The 17,769-nt window shown below is 38.3% G+C and overlaps 1 protein-coding gene across 1 annotated transcript; it reads right to left on the reverse strand.

The window, feature by feature from the left end:
* Positions 1–191: 191 nt before the first annotated feature.
* On the reverse strand, positions 192–11,592 carry LOC134846995 (copper-transporting ATPase 1-like). The gene is made up of 6 exons (XM_063864471.1): positions 10,330–11,592; positions 6,238–8,116; positions 5,019–5,521; positions 4,370–4,678; positions 2,516–2,702; positions 192–1,641 (listed from the first exon to the last, which is right to left on the reverse strand). Exons 1-6 carry the CDS (start codon positions 11,440–11,442, stop codon positions 734–736), a joined length of 4,899 nt encoding a protein of 1,632 aa, XP_063720541.1. The 5' UTR covers positions 11,443–11,592; the 3' UTR covers positions 192–733.
* Positions 11,593–17,769: the final 6,177 nt, after the last annotated feature.

Consider the following 17,769-nt stretch of genomic DNA (forward strand, 5'->3'; position numbering starts at 1 on the left):
GCTGGTGGAAAATAACCTTTTTTCGAGCATAAAACTAATTTGGGGAAAAAATTAGTTATAAAATTTTTCAAGGGGAATATGATAGTTAGGAGAATTTAAAAGTTTGTTGTTTATCTATACTATAGTTTTTTGGTCCCTTCCTCCTCTAGAACGTTCCAGTTGAAGTGAACTTCTGAAAAAAAAAACAATTCAAATTGAATTACAACTGGGTATAAAAACATCTAATGCAGGAAAATGGAACAATATTTGAGTGCAGTTTCCATAAAGAATTTGAATTTTTGTAGCTTTCAGAACGACCACTTCTTTGTTTGATCATTTTATTCTCTTGAATCTGCTCTAAATAACAAAATCTCTCACAGGAACAGCGACTCAAAAAAGCATGACAAAATTATAGCTAAACTACTGTTTTAGATTCAAGCATTTGAAATTCATTTATATATATTAGTTAGTGCTGATTTGATATTCAAATATTAGCCAAATAGGAAGAAGTTCCAATCATTTTTGAAATCCTGAAATTGCAGCTCATGTCTTTTTTCAAAAATCAGCACCGACAGAGGCCAACATAAAATGTAAATTAAGTTGTTCATTATTAAGGATTCCAGCCTTTCTCAAGCAGAAGTAGTCACATAAACATGCATCATTCACAGAGGAGTCTATCTTGGCTCACTTAAAGCTAATCCAACCAAGCATAGGATGGTTTCCAAAAGCATCCAAAGGGAGAAGTGAGAACTATCTACAGCATATCAGAGTCATTGTCAACGTCATCAGTGGCCAACAACCGCTGCTCACTTTCATTTGATGAAATGTATTGGATCATACTGCTCTTGGAAGCATATCTGAACACTCCATTTCCATGCACAGTCTTCTCATCTGATCCGCCACCGGCGCTTCCGGAGAAATCCGGCTTCCTGTACACTTTCAGCATCAAAGACGAGCACACGACGCACACTGAAGACATCGCCATAGCTCCCGACGCCATCCACGGTTTCAAGACGATTCCAAAATGGACCAGAGCTCCGCCTGCGATCGGAATTCCCACCATGTTATACACCATCGCGAGGACAAAGTTGAGGTAGATTCGGTTCACGGTAGTACGGGAGAGGTCGATTGCGGTCGCAACGTCAGTCAAGTCGTTTCTAATCAGAATGACAGACGCGCTTTCCATCGCAACATCGGTACCACTCCCAATCGCAATTCCAATATCCGCTTTGGCAAGAGCCGGAGAATCATTGATGCCATCTCCGACCATTCCGACATACATCCTATACCCAACACCTTTCTGGAGATGTTCAATTTTCTTCAGCTTATGCGACGGCAACACTTCGCTGAAACATTTCTTCCCTATTCCGACCGCTTCTGCCACTGATTCAACAGTTCGTCTGTTGTCTCCTGACAGCAGGTACACATCAACTCCCATTTTCTTCAGAGCCATAACAGCTGTCCTCGCTTCTGGCTTAATGGGGTCTGATATTGAGATGACAGCTGTGATTTGGCTGTCCACTGCCACCAGAACAGCTGTCTCTTGTCTGCACTCATACTTCTCGACTATCTGGCTAAGATGGTCACTCACAAATAGGTCGTTCTCTCTCATCCACTTCTGGTTACCCACAAGCACTCTATAGTTCTGGTCGGGTTTGATGCCTAAAATCACCACGCATAAACAACTAATATTATAGCCCAACAAAACAGAACGTTGGAAAAGTGACAATATACTCAAGGAAACATACATAACTTGAAGTTTTTCAAACTTCAAGAATATTTCAAGATTGAAAGTGTTTTCTTGAAACTTATCTCGTAGAAACCTCGGACAGTCGTTTGCTTATTTTGTTATTCCGCTGGGAAACTTTAAATTAAAATCTACAATCGAACCTAGAAATCAATCGCAGTTTTCGCGCCATTTTCACTTTCAAATAGGAGAGAATAATTCGCCTTCTTTTCGGCAAATTTATTTGAATTTAACTTAAAAAAATCAAAAGTCAAACTGCGAAAGATCAAAAGTGAGCGCGAACAAACTCAGGCACTTTTCCTAATAAAAAAAAAACATAAATAAAGGCCTTCTCTTCCTTCATTTTCGTTTAATCATTTATATCATCAGCTAAAACGTAACAAAAGGCGGAAACATTTTTTGATATATATTTATCCGAAATCGAGTGCAGCTGTAACTGATTCTGCTCTGTTCTTACATAATACTATGAATAATGACATTATCTAAAGGAGAGCTGTAGTGAATTGGCTAATTTTTCCGCTCCTCAGTCGAAAGTTCGAAGGATCGATGCCCATCATGAATATCCAAGAAACGCATGTAGAGCTTAACTTGGGGTACATCAGATATTTTTCGATTCCCTGATGTTAAATTGTCTTAGTGCTGATTTCGCATTACAACATTCCTTGAAGTTCTTGCTCATATAATAATTCATTTCCACTTTTTTAATTAAAAATACATTTTTTTTTTTCATTTTGATTTCTTTCTGACGTTCATTGTAAATTATGCAGTAATTAACTGAAAACTACCGACCGTTATGACCAGCGTCTCCGCCGTGCGAATTGGACAATCCACTGCCGTAGTCTGATGACTCATTGCACAGGGTGTCCGCCTCCACCGCACTCGTCTCCTTGCCCCCTGCCCCTGTCGATCGTCTGCTCTCTCTCAGGATGGAGTAGGGGTTCTTCACCACACCACTGATTCCGTAGCCAGGTGCAGCCTGAATATCAACAACCTTATTTTAATACACAGATGAAAGACATTTTTTGAACACAGATGAAAGACCACAACTTTCATGGCTAACATTTTTTACAAGAAGTACCAAAACCAACCATTTAAAAACTGAACCCTTCCAATAGAAACTCGTTGATGAGTTCACCTTAGACACTAAAGAGCATTTTAAACACAGAGGCCAAGCTGAGCTCCGCACATTTGCGATACTAAACAAGAAAGCAGCTAAGTCGAAAAAAACTATATCTATCAGCATGAATACGGCTAGTTTTGAAAAAAAAACTAACACAATACAAAGTAAAAATTCGCACCGAGCGAAAATTTACCTAGCGGTACCAAAGCCGAAAACACCTTAGAGAAAACCCTTTAAGCTAAAAAAAATTCATGAGGACTTTTAAAAATTTATTAAGTCCCCCTCACCCTCAACACACACACACACACACACACACACACACACAAAGAAAACTTTATTCGTCTGTCAAATGAAAACATAGCCAACTGAGAATTGTAAAAGAGTAATGAACGCAAGAAAAATGGAAAAAAAAATCGACTTGTTTTTTCAAAAATTTTACAATTTCGAAAAAAAATCGATGGTCTTAAGTCTCTTTGAATTTGTAGAACAATTTACGATGGACACTTTTTGTTAAAATAAACCTAATCTGAGAAAACTGGATCAATTAGTAATAAAAAGAGTGGATTTTACCTTCCTTTTAACAATAGAAATGCACTGAGCTTAAAATCAAATCACAAGTCAAACCGCGAAAAATCAAAATTGAGCGTGAACAAATTTTAACTTTCTAATGAAAAAAAACAAAAAAACAGCAAGACCTATATAAGAGTCTTCACTACGTTCATTGCTGTTAATAAGTGATTTAACTGTTTTTGTTAATTAGCTGTGAACACGAAAAAAGAGTATATTCCAATTTGAGCCAATATATTCCAATTTGAGCCATTATATTCCAATATTCCAAAGGGTATATTCCAATTTGATAACGCTTGGTAATCGCGGGCGTAATCAGTCGAAAAGTTTTGTCTTCAGATCAAATTTAAAAAGTTATTGGGGTTTAAAAGTTGCAATTTCGAATAATTAACACGCTATATATTTCGTGATAATTAAGCGAACACTACTCCATAGAGCTTGCAAGGCAGTCAGAATATTCAGGGCTTTACCCTGATACAAGACTTCTTGATTGCTTATTTGATCAAAAAAATACACTTCAAAACATTTTACAATTACTTTTACACGTTTTAACCAGACATCGTTCATTGGCATATTATCAATAAAATCCGGCAGATAACCTTAATATATATTTTGATACCAGCATTACTGAACAAATGGATCAAAATATGATTGAACTAATTTGTTCCTTGATTCAATAAATTTTTGAGCTATTCGCATTGCACATTTGCATCGATATGGCTGCACTCTGCGCAAAAATTAACTTTAAACTGCTTCTCGATTCATTTGACGCGCTAAATTTGCTTCATACAAATGGTTTCGCTCCTTCACCCATGAGACTAAATTGCTACAAATAAGAACTTTGACCTTCTACTTGAATATTGTTTCTATTAAACTATTCAAACTTTCTAAAAATGAAGATTGAATACATGATAAAGATCAAAAACTACATTACAATACATGATCTAGATACTGACCTTGAAACTTTCAACTGCTGCCAGACTGTCGACATTCAGCAGCTTCTTGCCATAGTCCACGATACTTTTGGCCAGAATGTGTTCACTATTGCTCTCTAAACTAGCCACTAAAGCCATCAGACTCTTCGCCGTAAAATTCACTCTGTGCTCTTTCGAGGAGTGGACTATTTTGACAGAAGTGACCTTGGGTGTGCCTACTGTGATTGTGCCTGTCTTGTCAAAGCAGATGCGCTTCAGGTTTTTCATAGTTTCCAGGGGTTCACCGCCTTTGATCAGGATTCCATTCAGAGCTCCCACTCCAGTTCCAACCTGTTTCACACTTGTTTTCAACCTCCTTCGTACTTTCGAGTGAAAAAACAATGCCATAGACGAGTTATTAAAAACATGAATGGACAACCTGCCCAGTTTTAAGTTTTTAAATCGTCTTTCCAAAATTTAAGGAATTTAATATATGCGCGAATGCATAAGCCACGCTTACTTGCATTACATTAACTGTGAGGTATTTTTTGAATGCGTTTGAGTAACTAATTTATTGCCGCTGAAGAAACCCATAGAAATATTTAAGAACTATGTAAGCACTAATTGTTCAATTACTGGAGAGAACTGCAATGGAAATTCTTTCATTTCTTTGGATTTGAGTTTCATTTACCATGACAGCTGTTGGTGTTGCTAGACCCAAGGCACACGGGCATGCAATAGACAACACCGATATCGCACATCTGAAAGCGAACTCGATCACGTGCTCCGTCTGGCCGAAAACCTGCTTAGTCGTCCCCTCCTTGTCCCCGTCTCCCATTTTGCCCATGGAGGCGTGGAAGTCACTCATGAAGCCGTACACAATCCAGAAAATGAGCGTGGAGCAGGAGAGTATCACAACTATCGGCACAAAGTACCCAGCCAGAATGTCTGCTCTTCTCTGAATGGGCGCCTTTGATGTCTGCGCTTCTTCAATCAGCTTCACAATTTGGTTCAGGGTCGTCTCCGATCCCACGTGCGTGGCTTGCATGAGGAAGCAGCCATGTTGGTTCACCGTGCTTCCGATCACTCTGCTGCCTGGCTTTTTGCTTACTGGCATCGGTTCCCCCGTGACCATGGATTCGTCCACAGAGGAGCTTCCATCAATCAAAACCCCATCCACTGGAACTTTGGCACCTTATAATACAAGCAGACCATTGTGCATTTTCGCACTTTTATGCAGACGTTTCGCCGAACCAAAAAATACTGAATTAAAAAGTAATATGGTGCATAATAGTTTTTCGAAAAACAGCAACTATTTATTTTTGGGGCAATTAGAAATGAAATAGGTATGCTATTTAAGACATTGCAGACAGACAGTTGAAAAACGGTCAATGAACGCAAGGAAACAGAAAAATGACTTACTTTTTGAATTTCTTTGAATTTCAACAAAAAATTATGAGTGCCACGTTTTTGTAAATTAACCCAATTTGAGAAAACTAAATCATTGGATAAAAAATTTTCATTCTGGTGGGAAACCTGAAAACTTAAAAGAAACTTGAAGTCGATCACGTTTTTCGTGACCTGTACACTTTTGCTGTTCGATAGTGGAGTTTTCTATCCTTCCAACAAAAGAATTGAACTGAACTTAAAAATAAATCATAAGTCAAACCGCGCAAAATCAAATTTGAGCAAGAAAAAAATTTCCGGAAAAAAACGAACTAAAACCACCAAGACCTATATAAGTATTCACTACGTTCATCGACTGTTAATAACTTTTCAAAAATTTCTAGTGGGGCCTCAACTGGTTTTAAAAGTGTCCTTTCTAAAGATAAGGTCTCGCTAGTGGCACTTTTTACTCAATGCGAACCAATATCAAGAACGCTAAAGACTGATCAGCAAGGCAACCTCACCTGGCACTACTTTCAAGATGTCATTTTTCTCCACTAGCTCAACCTCCATCGCAACTTCATTGGACACCGTTCCGTCTTCCGCTCGTTTCACCACAACCGCTTCCAGAGGCTGCAGCGAAATAAGTTTTGACAAGGCGTCCGAGGTCTTGCCTCTCGCTATGGACTCCAGCCACCGCCCGAGAGACACAAATGTCATCAACATCGCAGAGGACTCGAAAAAAGTCATGGGACTGGCGGGAAGACTCAGTGCCATAGCGAAAAACACAATGACGCACGAGTATATGAATGAAACCCATGTGGCAAGTGCGATTAACACGTCCATGTTAGTAGTTCGATGTCTCAACGCACTCCAGGCGGTTTGGTATATTGGCATTCCAGCGTAAAATTGAACCGGAACAGCAAAGAGAAACATCAGCAGGTTCATTAGTGACAGACCAGGCATGATCATGAAGTCTATCATCACAAAGTTCATTGAGAACATTATTGCCATAGTTGGAATTGCAAAGAGGAGAGAGAGGAAGAAAGACCTTCTCCATTTGTAAATTGTACCGGAGTGATCGAAGGAGTCTTTTTGTTTCTTGAGATGAGCCGAGTAGCCCAGCGAGTTAATCCGTTCGAGGATCCTTCGGGCACTGGTTTTATCATTTTGATATGTAACATTGATAGCTGACAACGCCGTGTCTATTAGACACTTCTCGACACCTTCCATGTTCAGCAGCTGATCTTGCAGTTCTTTCCAACTTGCTTCGTTTACATGGCCATTGACATAGAACTCAATGGAGCTCATGGACTTCTGGCCTGATCTGGTTTCTAATATTTGGCAATCATAGCCCAGAGCCTTAACCACAGTAACAATTCCATCAACTGATATCATGACTGGATCAAAAACGATCGCACCTTTTTCTCCTATGAGTGACACCGAAACACTTTTCACTCCATCCAATTTTTGAATATCCCCTTCGATTTTGGCGACGCAACTCGAGCAAGACATTCCTTTTATGGCTATTGTGACGCTTACGAAGCCCGAAGATCCTTCCATGTCTTCAATTACAATCTGCTGCTCGTTTTTAGCGTCATTTTGCTTCACCTTAGATTTCTTCTCCTTTTCGGATTTCGCATCATTTGTACTTTGAGGAAACGGCTGCTGGGAAACGTCAAATCCTAGTTCTTTGATGCACTCTATTATAGAATTCAATTTAGTACTTTCTGAGTTGTACACAAAGTATCCCTTCTCTTCCATTAGGCTGACCTTAGCGCTAGTTATTCCTGGTAGTGACTTCGCTTTGCTTTCTATGGCAGTGACACAAGAGTGGCAGGTCATTCCGGAAATGAACAAAACTCTTTCAAACTGAGCTGCTGCAATCACGTCTCCGTCATCCAAAGTAGTCTTACTCGGCCGCCGTATCTTCACATCTTTGACCATGTTTCTACAGGAGTCTCCACCTGCGAACGTCAGGGATTCTCCCACTCTTACATCACCTACAGCTCCTGGAGATCCAGCTAGGATCAACTCACTGGTCACCGGCTTGTAACTTTCAACCACTTGAGCTGCTTCTTTCACTTCTGCTTTGTACCCTGTGTCAGATACGGCTTTGCATATACATCGGGCACACTTGATTTGGTTTCCATCGAAGACTACTTCAATGCTTTTGGAATCCGTGTCAATTTTGAAAAAGTCGACACCCTTTTTCTGTCTCAAGGCTTCTCCAATAGCCTTTTTTATCTCGTTTTGATTCCCAAAAGATATTTCTGCAACAGAAACTACACATCTCTTCCACATTGCTGGCGGAGGTACGTTTGTAGGAAATGTATCTCCACTCATAGAAGCACTGGCTAAGAATGAATCTTCAGAGTCTTCAGCTTTGCCTTCATCATGTGCCTAAAACAAAAATTACTATCATCATCTATCGACCATCACTTCGGGGTTCCTTAAGAATTGATACTTCTGATTTGGGCTTCTACATATAAAAATTACGCGGCGCATTTTGGCGTAGTGCACTATTTTTATTTGAGCAATAAGATCAAGCGTCAAAAGTAAAACTGTATGAACTGAAAAGTGATGTAATAAATTCATTTACCATTGCAGGTAGCACATCATTTTCAGACCCTATCGTATACTCTTCGTTTTGGTTCATTCTGATAGATAAAACTACAGATAACTTTGTCATTTGTGAGTTTGTATATTCTTTTAACAACTTTTGACAAAGCCTTTCGCCAAACAGCCTTTTTACAAACAGACTATTGCACAAAAGGCTTTTGACAAACTTAAATCTTTTACACAGATTTTTGAAAAACAGTCTTTTCACATTTTAAAAAATCTTTTGACAATCCATTGTGCCTTTTTTGATACAAAAGCAGAACAGATGTTTTGTAAAAGCTGCAGTTAAAATTTTTAGAAGATACTTTTTTGGGAAGCGAATACATATGACTCATTTAAAACGCAAAAAGATATTGTTTCTGGAGACAATTTTGAAAAAAAAAATTGACTGTCCAAGATCTTAAGGTATAAGATTATCTGAAATGTTGTATTGATTCTTACAGGGCTTACAACGAACAAACTTTTTAGGCACCATGTAGAAAATCCACAAGCAAGAAATCAAACAGATTGCTGTAGCGATAAGCTTTCGGCGGAAATAATCAAAAGTCATATTCACTGCGGAATAGGGGCTCATGCTGGGTGAAAACCTCAAGAAAACTTTGGTGTGAACACCAAATCTTGGGTCCATGCGCAAAAAATTAAGTGTCCATTTTTTTTCTCAAACTGAAAACAACTATTATAAGAAAGATTCATCTTGGCCGATTTATCTTGAAAATTTGTTTTTCTTTGCAAACCAATCCCCGCTAATGGATGCTATCAGACCCCATTAAAAGGTGGAAACCTCGCTCCAAACTTTGACAACTTAAACTTCGCTAGTTTGAGAAATCATGTTTGTAATTTTTATTAAAATTCAGGTTTTTTTTCAATGAAAAACTATCAGACCAACATTTGTTTGAGGATCTAGCCCAGTAACTTGACCTAAAATATGCTAGTTTTCGAGATAATGACAATTTATGATTTTATGAAACTTTTTCACTTTTTTTCTCTAAAGAAAATTGTCTTTTTTCTCTAAAGACATCTGATTAAATGTTATCAGAAGAGCAATAACATAGCCAACTGACAGTTGCAAAAGAGCCATGAACGCAAAGAAACAGAAAAAAAAACTGACTTGCTTTTTAAAACAACTTCAACCTTTGAATTTCGAAGAAAAAAATAGATGGGCTTAAAGCTCCTTGAATTAGTGAAACAATAAAAAAATCACCAAGACCTCTATAAGATTACTCACTACTTTCATTACTCTTACTAGGCCGGGAATCAAGCCAAAAAATGTGAGCCCTCAAAGTGTTGCTTGTGGTCGAAATATTGACGAGTTTATTATTTGACAGAAACTTTTCAAATTTTTTTTCCCTGGCATCTGTAAAGCGTGACATCTCACTCATGCTTTTTGGGACAATGACATTAAGTACACAGATTTCATTGAACTGGAAGTGCTATAATATATTTTGTTAATTATTACGTTATCATTTATTTTCGTTAAGTAGGCCCCGGGTTTTCATTGGGCATTGAATATGCCCTCAGTCTATCCTCTAGATTTTTATACCTGGTAGTAAGTATAAGCAAACTTGATAAGTTGAGGCGTATAAAAATTGCAAGCAGGTATGATCCAGCCATTTTCCAACACAATTACTATTGGACTTTTGTGACCTAAGTTTTCAGCGGGATTAAATGCCTAGTGTTCGTTTGCACTTGTAAACGTGAACTGATTTTTTTTGTTTGTTATTCTCCATTCTTTGACAAATTGACTTTAACTGAAATCAAATTTGATGCAAAATATAATGAGGCATGTCATTTTACCGGAATTCATCTCATTTATTGCAGTTTTGCTCTCGCTTTTACTCTGATCTCAGCCTGATGTGATGTGCAAAAAAATACGATGTTTTTGAAAAAATCCCATCGTTTATCTGGAATAACTTTATAATCTCACTTGATTGCACGCGCAAAACAATCAGATGAATAACTATGCATAAGATTGGTTTATAATTAAAATGGCCCACCGCGAATGGCTTGAGAAGCTCAGCTGTATATCCGAGGTGGGTGACAACTTGCACAATTTCTTTATCGTCAAGGCTTGTTGCATCGAACGAGACTGAAGCACTTGAGTTAGGCTGCGACACTTCTACTCTAGTTAGCCCGGGTAGAGCAGACAACGCCAATGCCACTTTTCTTTCACACTTTCCACACTTCATCCCAATAACTGCTAGATGGATTGTCGCCAGTTTGAAGTTACCGACCGGCTCCAAAGACTTAACTTCGAAATCCAAAATTCGTAAGGCATTGATTATTTCGTCCTCAGATATATCTGGACTGACAAAAAACGAGCCGCATTTTTCGTTCAGGTTGATCTTTACCGACTGAACACCTTTCATGCTTTGAGTAGCTGAAATGATTTTGTTCACGCATTTCTTGCAATTCATTCCGTTGATTTCGAAGCTCAACTTTTTCACCGATTTAGGAGACTCGGCCATTGTGGCCGTGAAGCCGGACGCTTCGGCTGCTTCGTCAATAAGAGGAGAACAGTCCATTTCTAATCGGAAATGCGGGGCAGAAGATAAGTAATTATTTGGCTCTGAAAACTCTCCGCTTTCGTTGTTGGGCTCTTGAAATTGAAGGACAAAATGAACAACGGAGGCAGTGAAGGAGGATTCTAAATCTCCTATCAATGTATAGTCTTTGCGTTGTAAAACGGATGTAGTGCTCGGGGCTGTATCTTTTGTGTGTGTTTCCCCTGCAACAGGAAGGCTTTGGAAAGATGAGTTAATAAACTGTACACTACCCACGCAGTTTAATGAAGAAAATGATTCTATGAGGTTGAATAATAATTTCTGCTTTGCCTCTCCAATATCGGAAATCAGTTCATAATCGCACGCGGGTTTGATTCCTATTTTGACCGTATATAAATCCCGCCCACGACTATAAGAGCTAAGAATGGAGCCGTCAGCATTACTTATTGAGTCTTCATTTGCTGTGCTACCAGCTCGGGTCAACTCGGTTGAGTTTGCATAAATCGGGTAATAGATCAAACCATCGTTGCGTGTTTGCGCTCGTTCTAATTCAAGTTCTTTATCTCTGAATAGATCTGGTTTTATTCCCGTTTCGCGCAGTTCCATTATCAGAAAGTATATTTATTCATTCAACAACAGCCATGACATTAAAGCCAACAATTCAAAAATTGGCCCCAACCAACATTTACGCAAATTTGCGCGCTGCTGAAACTGATGCCCTTTTGAGGCAAAATCATCAGCAACTTTTCATGACTTTGTCTAGAAAAAATTAGCGAAGGAATTATCACCTAGATAGAGTCAATTTTTACCTAGGTCGCGAGACTGATTGCGATATCATATACAAGTCGTTTCAGTAATGATTACAACTTCAAAAGTGTTTTTTCGGTATCGATTACCATTTAGACAAACTTCAGCAAAAGGGTTTTTTCTCTCTAAAATGCCTATTTTCAAGTCCATTTTGGACAACGTTTACTTCGAAATTTGTAAGAAACAGCCGAGTTTAAAATCTTCACATTGATTAAATCATAATTCTCGTTGAGAATGTTTCACGCCGTATGAACGACTTTTTTTTTACTACGTGTAAGAAGTCCGATGCAAAACTTAGGTTTTTGAAACCTAACATTGGTTGTTTCATAGAGGTAGCTCTGATCATTTGCTCTTGGATTACCTAATAAATCGAAGTGCTGAAATTCGAAGTAAATGTTGCTCAAAATGAACCTTAAAAACAGACATTTTAGAAATACAAAACCTTAATAGAAATACAAAACCTTGTACCGTACCTGCTTGGGCAATCATTGACGGTCAATCAGTTATAGTTCCACATTTAACTTTTGTCATAAATACTTGCTTAGATGAGAACATTTTCCCGATCGAACTGAAAAAAGCAAACGTAACCCCTTTGTTTAAAAAAGATGACCCAATGGATGCAAAAAATTATCGGCCAATATCAATAACTTGTGCTTTTTCTAAAATTTTTGAAAAAATTTTACATGCCCAAATAACAGAACATCTTGACAAATTTCAGATAATGACACCATTTCAATTCGGATTTCGCAAAAACATTTCAACACAAGATGCTCTTGTTTATGTGACAGAAAGTATTCGAAATCAAATAGATTCAAAAAAAATCGTACATGCAGCTTTATTAGATCTGTCCAAGGCTTTTGATTCTATTTCGCATGAAGTTTTAATTGAAAAAATGCTTTCTCTCGGTTTTTCAAATGGAGCAAATGCTTTAATTGCTAGCTTCCTAAACAAACGTATTCAAAGAGTAAACGTCAATGGAATTTTTTCAGACTGGATTGAAATAAAACGAGGTGTCCCACAAGGAACGGTACTTGGTCCGTTGTTGTTCAATTTATATGTTAATGACATACAAGAGCGATTATATGAAGGTTGTACTTTAGTTCAATATGCTGACGACTGTATGGTTTTTTCCTCTTCTATAATTTCTGAGGATGCTTTGACTCGATTGCAAAAATCACTCAATAATCTAACGGAATTTTTTGCAGAGAACCAATTGAACCTGAATGCATCTAAATCGGAATTTATAACATTTTGTCAAAAAAATGATAGCAAAAATGTGGATACTGATAAACTAGTAATTAGTGGGCATTATGTAGCCAAAAAATCAGAATGCAAATATTTAGGCATAATTCTTGATTCAAGTTTATCTTTTCATGCTCAAATCAAAACAATTCTCCAAAAAATGGCCCAAGGGATTAAAACTATTGATACAATTGGACAACAACTGCCGACATTATCATTAGTTGCCTTGCTTCATTGTCTTGTTTTATCACATTTAGATTATTCAGCAATTTTTTTACAACAAATTAATGCTACTTTGATGCTATCTCTGGAGAAACAGTTGAACTGGGCGCTAAAAAGAACATATTTCAGATCGAAATTTAAATCTTCTTCCCTTCTTCGCATTAGCAAATCGTTCATTGGAATCGAGAAAAGAATTGAGTTAAAGTGTATAACATACTTATACCAATATCTTACAAACAAAAAGAAGGCTTTCGAAAATACACTGAGACTACCGACTGCCAATTATAGGCTCAACGAAAGAACGAAACAAACTATTTTTGACAAACATTGTTCGACTGCTTCTCTACAAAAATCATTTTTTCATTTGACTTCTAAAAAATGGAATTCACTGCCCATAATTTTGCGCAATTTAGAAAAATCGAAAACAGAATTCAAGAAAAAATTGAAAGAATTTTACGTGAGTGAATTGAGAAACAATCCTATATGTACTAATACAAATACGTGGCGTGATTTCCGTTTTTGCTAGTTCTATATGTTTTAATTCAGTTTAGTTTTTCACACATTGCTTGAAAGAGAAACTGTATATACTCTGTATATACGCTGTATAATTGGACTATCTGTAAAATTGTTTGTAAAGTTTTATTACCAGCTTGTTCCTAATTCTTAAATCTTTATTTTTCTATAGTATCCGAAACTTCATATACTTTAATCAACCAATTTCCGAACTGTAACCGATTTTGTTTTTTTTGTTTTGTTTATTGCTTGTTTTCTGATGTTTTGTTTTTGTTTGATGTAACCAATGAATTTATAACCAATTTTATTATTTACACTTTGCTACACTGATGCCTCGGCTCTTTATTGTATAGTAATTCAAGTGTTCTTTCTTCTTCTTCTAATTTAACGCTCAATTTTGTCCAGTGTATGTTCAGTTTAAGCGATGTCCCATTTAAGCAACTGTACCTCACGAATTGGTAACAATAACATAACAACATCCAACAATTCATCTTTATACTTATCGAGTAAACTATTTCACAAGAATTTCAAATCATTTCAAAAAAAAACATTTGTCATGTTTCCAAAACCATTCAACAGTAGACAAAAGGCTTCACGCCGTTGCAAGAATCAGAGCACGCTTATTGTTACAAACTGTTACAATCAATAATCTCACTTAATTGAAATTCTACACAAGAGGACAAAACACAATGAAAAATTTGCATCGACCGACAGCAAATGATCTAAACTACCGTCTCTGAAAGCCTCAATTTTTGATTTAAAGAATTTACCATTTTCCGGGTCCTAAAATGCCAGTTTCTACCATTTGAATTTTTTTTTTCCAACGGTGTGAGAAGTGAGGAAAGTTATCACACTGAACAACGCAATATACTCGTTTAAATTGTTTCACATCGCATGATCAAATGCTCCTACTTCCGCTTATTCGAAAAGTGTTCACTCTACAAAAACGAAAAATTTCACTAATAGAAGAAAGTGGCATTTTAGGAACTAATAAGAGATCAAAAACAAAACTGAAACTTTCAGAGCGGGCAGTTTTCATCATTTGCAGTGGTCGATGACCAATTTTTAGAAATGTGTTCTCCAAAAAAAAAATAATGAAAATTTTAGCGAGTAAAAGGGAAAATTTGCAATTCATTTTGTCGACTAGTGTAGAACCAAAAAAGTGAACTTAAAGTAAAGCTAGCTGTGTCCTGCAATCTCTTCAGTTTTGGTGCATATTGTATCAGTCGCCTACTTAAGTCACATATGAGGTTAAAGAAAAATAGGCCCTATAACCATTGGCTCAAGAGTCAGGGACACTATCTCTTGTGTTTTTCGAACTCGAACGGTCGGAGCCAATTCGGTTCACTTGCGACATGAGACTAAAAACCCGTTACAGCTTAAAAGCCACTACCAAAATACTGTAACATTCGCCCGAATATAACACAGCGACGGAGCGTAGAAAAAGTACCTATTAACGACTGGCAGGCGTCAATTACCTTAATCCTACTCGTTTTTCACCGTCTCGACCTATGTGCCAGTCGGTCATATTTGGAAGTTTGACCTTGAGAAGAGCAGAAAATACTTGATTTTGGAGAGAAATTTTATTTTTCAAAAATTCGAATGGAACATGTCATGCACGATTTTCTCGCGACAACTGAAAATCAGAAAAAGAAATCAGAACAATTTTAGAGCAATTGCGGGAAAGTTAGAAAGTAAAAACGAGTGGGAAATTGCTATTCGCAATTTCCGTCTATATATAATCGAGAGTAGAGCTGTCCTACTTGAAATAGAAGACAGAGTATCCCCGAGGGAGCGATTACTAAAGTTGGACCAGAGTGAACCTTCAGCGGAAAGGCGGACAACTAGAGTGTCCCAACGGTCCAAGAGAACTCAAATTCTAGAGCATGAACTTATCCTTGCTGTCTAAACTATAAAACATTAAACTTCTCTTAGTCATTTATTTCTTGAGTTAGTTACTGACTGGATTATTTTCCCAATTCTTGAGCGTGCTGCTATGTGAGTACAAATTTAATTTCTAGAGTGTGTTTTATGATTGTTATGTTGAGATAAGGCGAGTTTTAGGTTGATCCATCTGAAATGGATCAAAGTCACACTGTCTAATAAAAAGTAACCTAACGGATTGTTCCAACCCGGTTTTTAACGGCGTTCATGTATTTTGGGTATCTAGAGACCTAAGTATGGGGACGTTTCTAATTCTAGAGTGGGGGGATATTTTAGTAGTAGCCTTTAAGCTGTAACGGGTCGTAGTCTCATGTCATAAGCGAACCGAACTGGCTCCGACCGTTCTTGAGGTGGGAAAACACAAGAGATAGTGTCCCTGACCCTTGAGCCAGTGGTTATAGGGCCTATTTTTCTTAAGCCTCATGTGTGACTGCAGTAGACGAATGTTACATAGTGTTTTTATGGCGCTCCTGGGTGTTTACGACATCAAGACTACGGAGTCAAACCCACTTGAGACAGCTTCGGGCTGAATGCCCATTCTAGAGTACCGGCGGTACGGTTCGACAGGAACGTGCAAACCTTCCGGTTGTACCGTGATAGCTTTTTAAGAAAACTCGAGAAAATTTCCTGGTACGCTCTCCGAACGAGGCTTAGCTAACCGAGTAAAGGGGGGCAACTAGGGGGACAAAAACACGAGCAAAAAGACAAAAAGCAAAACAAAAACCAAAAAAGAATAGAAAAAGGAACAAAAACCATAAAACGAAAAAAGACAGAGTGACTTTGACACCAGATTAGTTGGATCAAACCTTTATATTAATTAAATAGTATACCCATACTGTTTTACAAGTTCGATCGTTTCGATCAACCTAGCAATTTAAACCAGTAAACTGAATAAAGTGCCCAAAGTGGGGCGTTGTCAAGGGTTTTCAGATAGCTTGGAACTTAGCTGGACCAATAGGAGACTTGACTGGAAGAGGTGACCAGCCGAGTGGGAAAGTGGTTCAGGGACACTGAGCTGAACCAATAGGAGACTCGACTGGAAGAGGTGACCAGCCGAGTGGGAGAGTGGTTCAGGGACACTTGGCTGAACCAATAGGAGACTGGACTGGAACAGGTGACCAGTCGAGTGGGAAAGCAGCCAAGAAGGATTTGGCAATTCTCGAGTTCTCAAGTTGGGCAGAACGGGTATCGTTAGAATCCACATTACATTATAGGAGATAAGTGTAAAATTGGATAAGCGAAATCCCCCAGTTTTGAGGAACGTTTTTACTTGAGCAGGCCTGGAAACAGGTCTACGGTTTTCTCTTGAGAGGTTTAGCACCCGGCGCTTAAAGTAATTTTTAGGCTTAAGAAGGGGGGCTAGAAAGGGGGGAGGTTAGAAGGGGGGCTGGTTAAGTTAGAGGTTGGCGGTTGTAAATTGTAAAAAGGGGGAAATTAGAGTAACTAATTAGTCGACATCGTTGACTTAGTTACATTAGAAATTAACACGCGTTGGTAATATTAGGTAGAGATCCAGAATTCAACTCGAGTTAAGACTGGTACGCTGGTTGGTTTGGTAGGGGGGACCGGATATAGACAGCTTTTGTGATACCCCATAAGATCACTAGTGGGGGGAGGAAAGCGCGTGGCAATTAGGTACCAGACATTTTTTTTTGGACGAAAGGTAGACATTGGTCACCTTTGAATTTCAGGTGGACTCATTTTTCTGTTTTTATTATTTTTCTTACTTAGATTTTTGTTGCATTTTAGTGAGGATTTGTGTTTGGTTTTATACGAACAGGTGATCACAAGATACCTGCGCACCTACATTGAAATAGAAACAACCCAAAAGAAGAGGGGGTCAGCATTTGGCTTTTAAGAGAGGGTTTTTGGGAAAATTTTACTAGAGCTCGAGTGGTGGTACAAGGTACGGTGGTTCAAGAAGACCCTACAACGAGGAAGACACTCCGTGACGAGTATTGGGACAGGGTCTTGGGACAGTGGTCTTGGGACAGTGGTCTTGGGACAGTGGTCTTGGGACAGGGTCTTGGGACAGTGGTCTTGGGACAGGGTCTTGGGACAGTGGTCTTGGGACAGGGTCTTGGGACAGTGGTCTTGGGACAGTGGTCTTGGGACAGGGTCTTGGGACAGTGGTCTTGGGACAGTGGTCTTGGGACAGGGTCTTGGGACAGGGTCTTGGGACAGTGGTCTTGGGACAGGGTCTTG

Source organism: Symsagittifera roscoffensis, chromosome 5 (genome assembly GCF_963678635.1).
Source record: "Symsagittifera roscoffensis chromosome 5, txSymRosc1.1, whole genome shotgun sequence".
NCBI classification, from domain to species: domain Eukaryota; kingdom Metazoa; phylum Xenacoelomorpha; order Acoela; family Convolutidae; genus Symsagittifera; species Symsagittifera roscoffensis.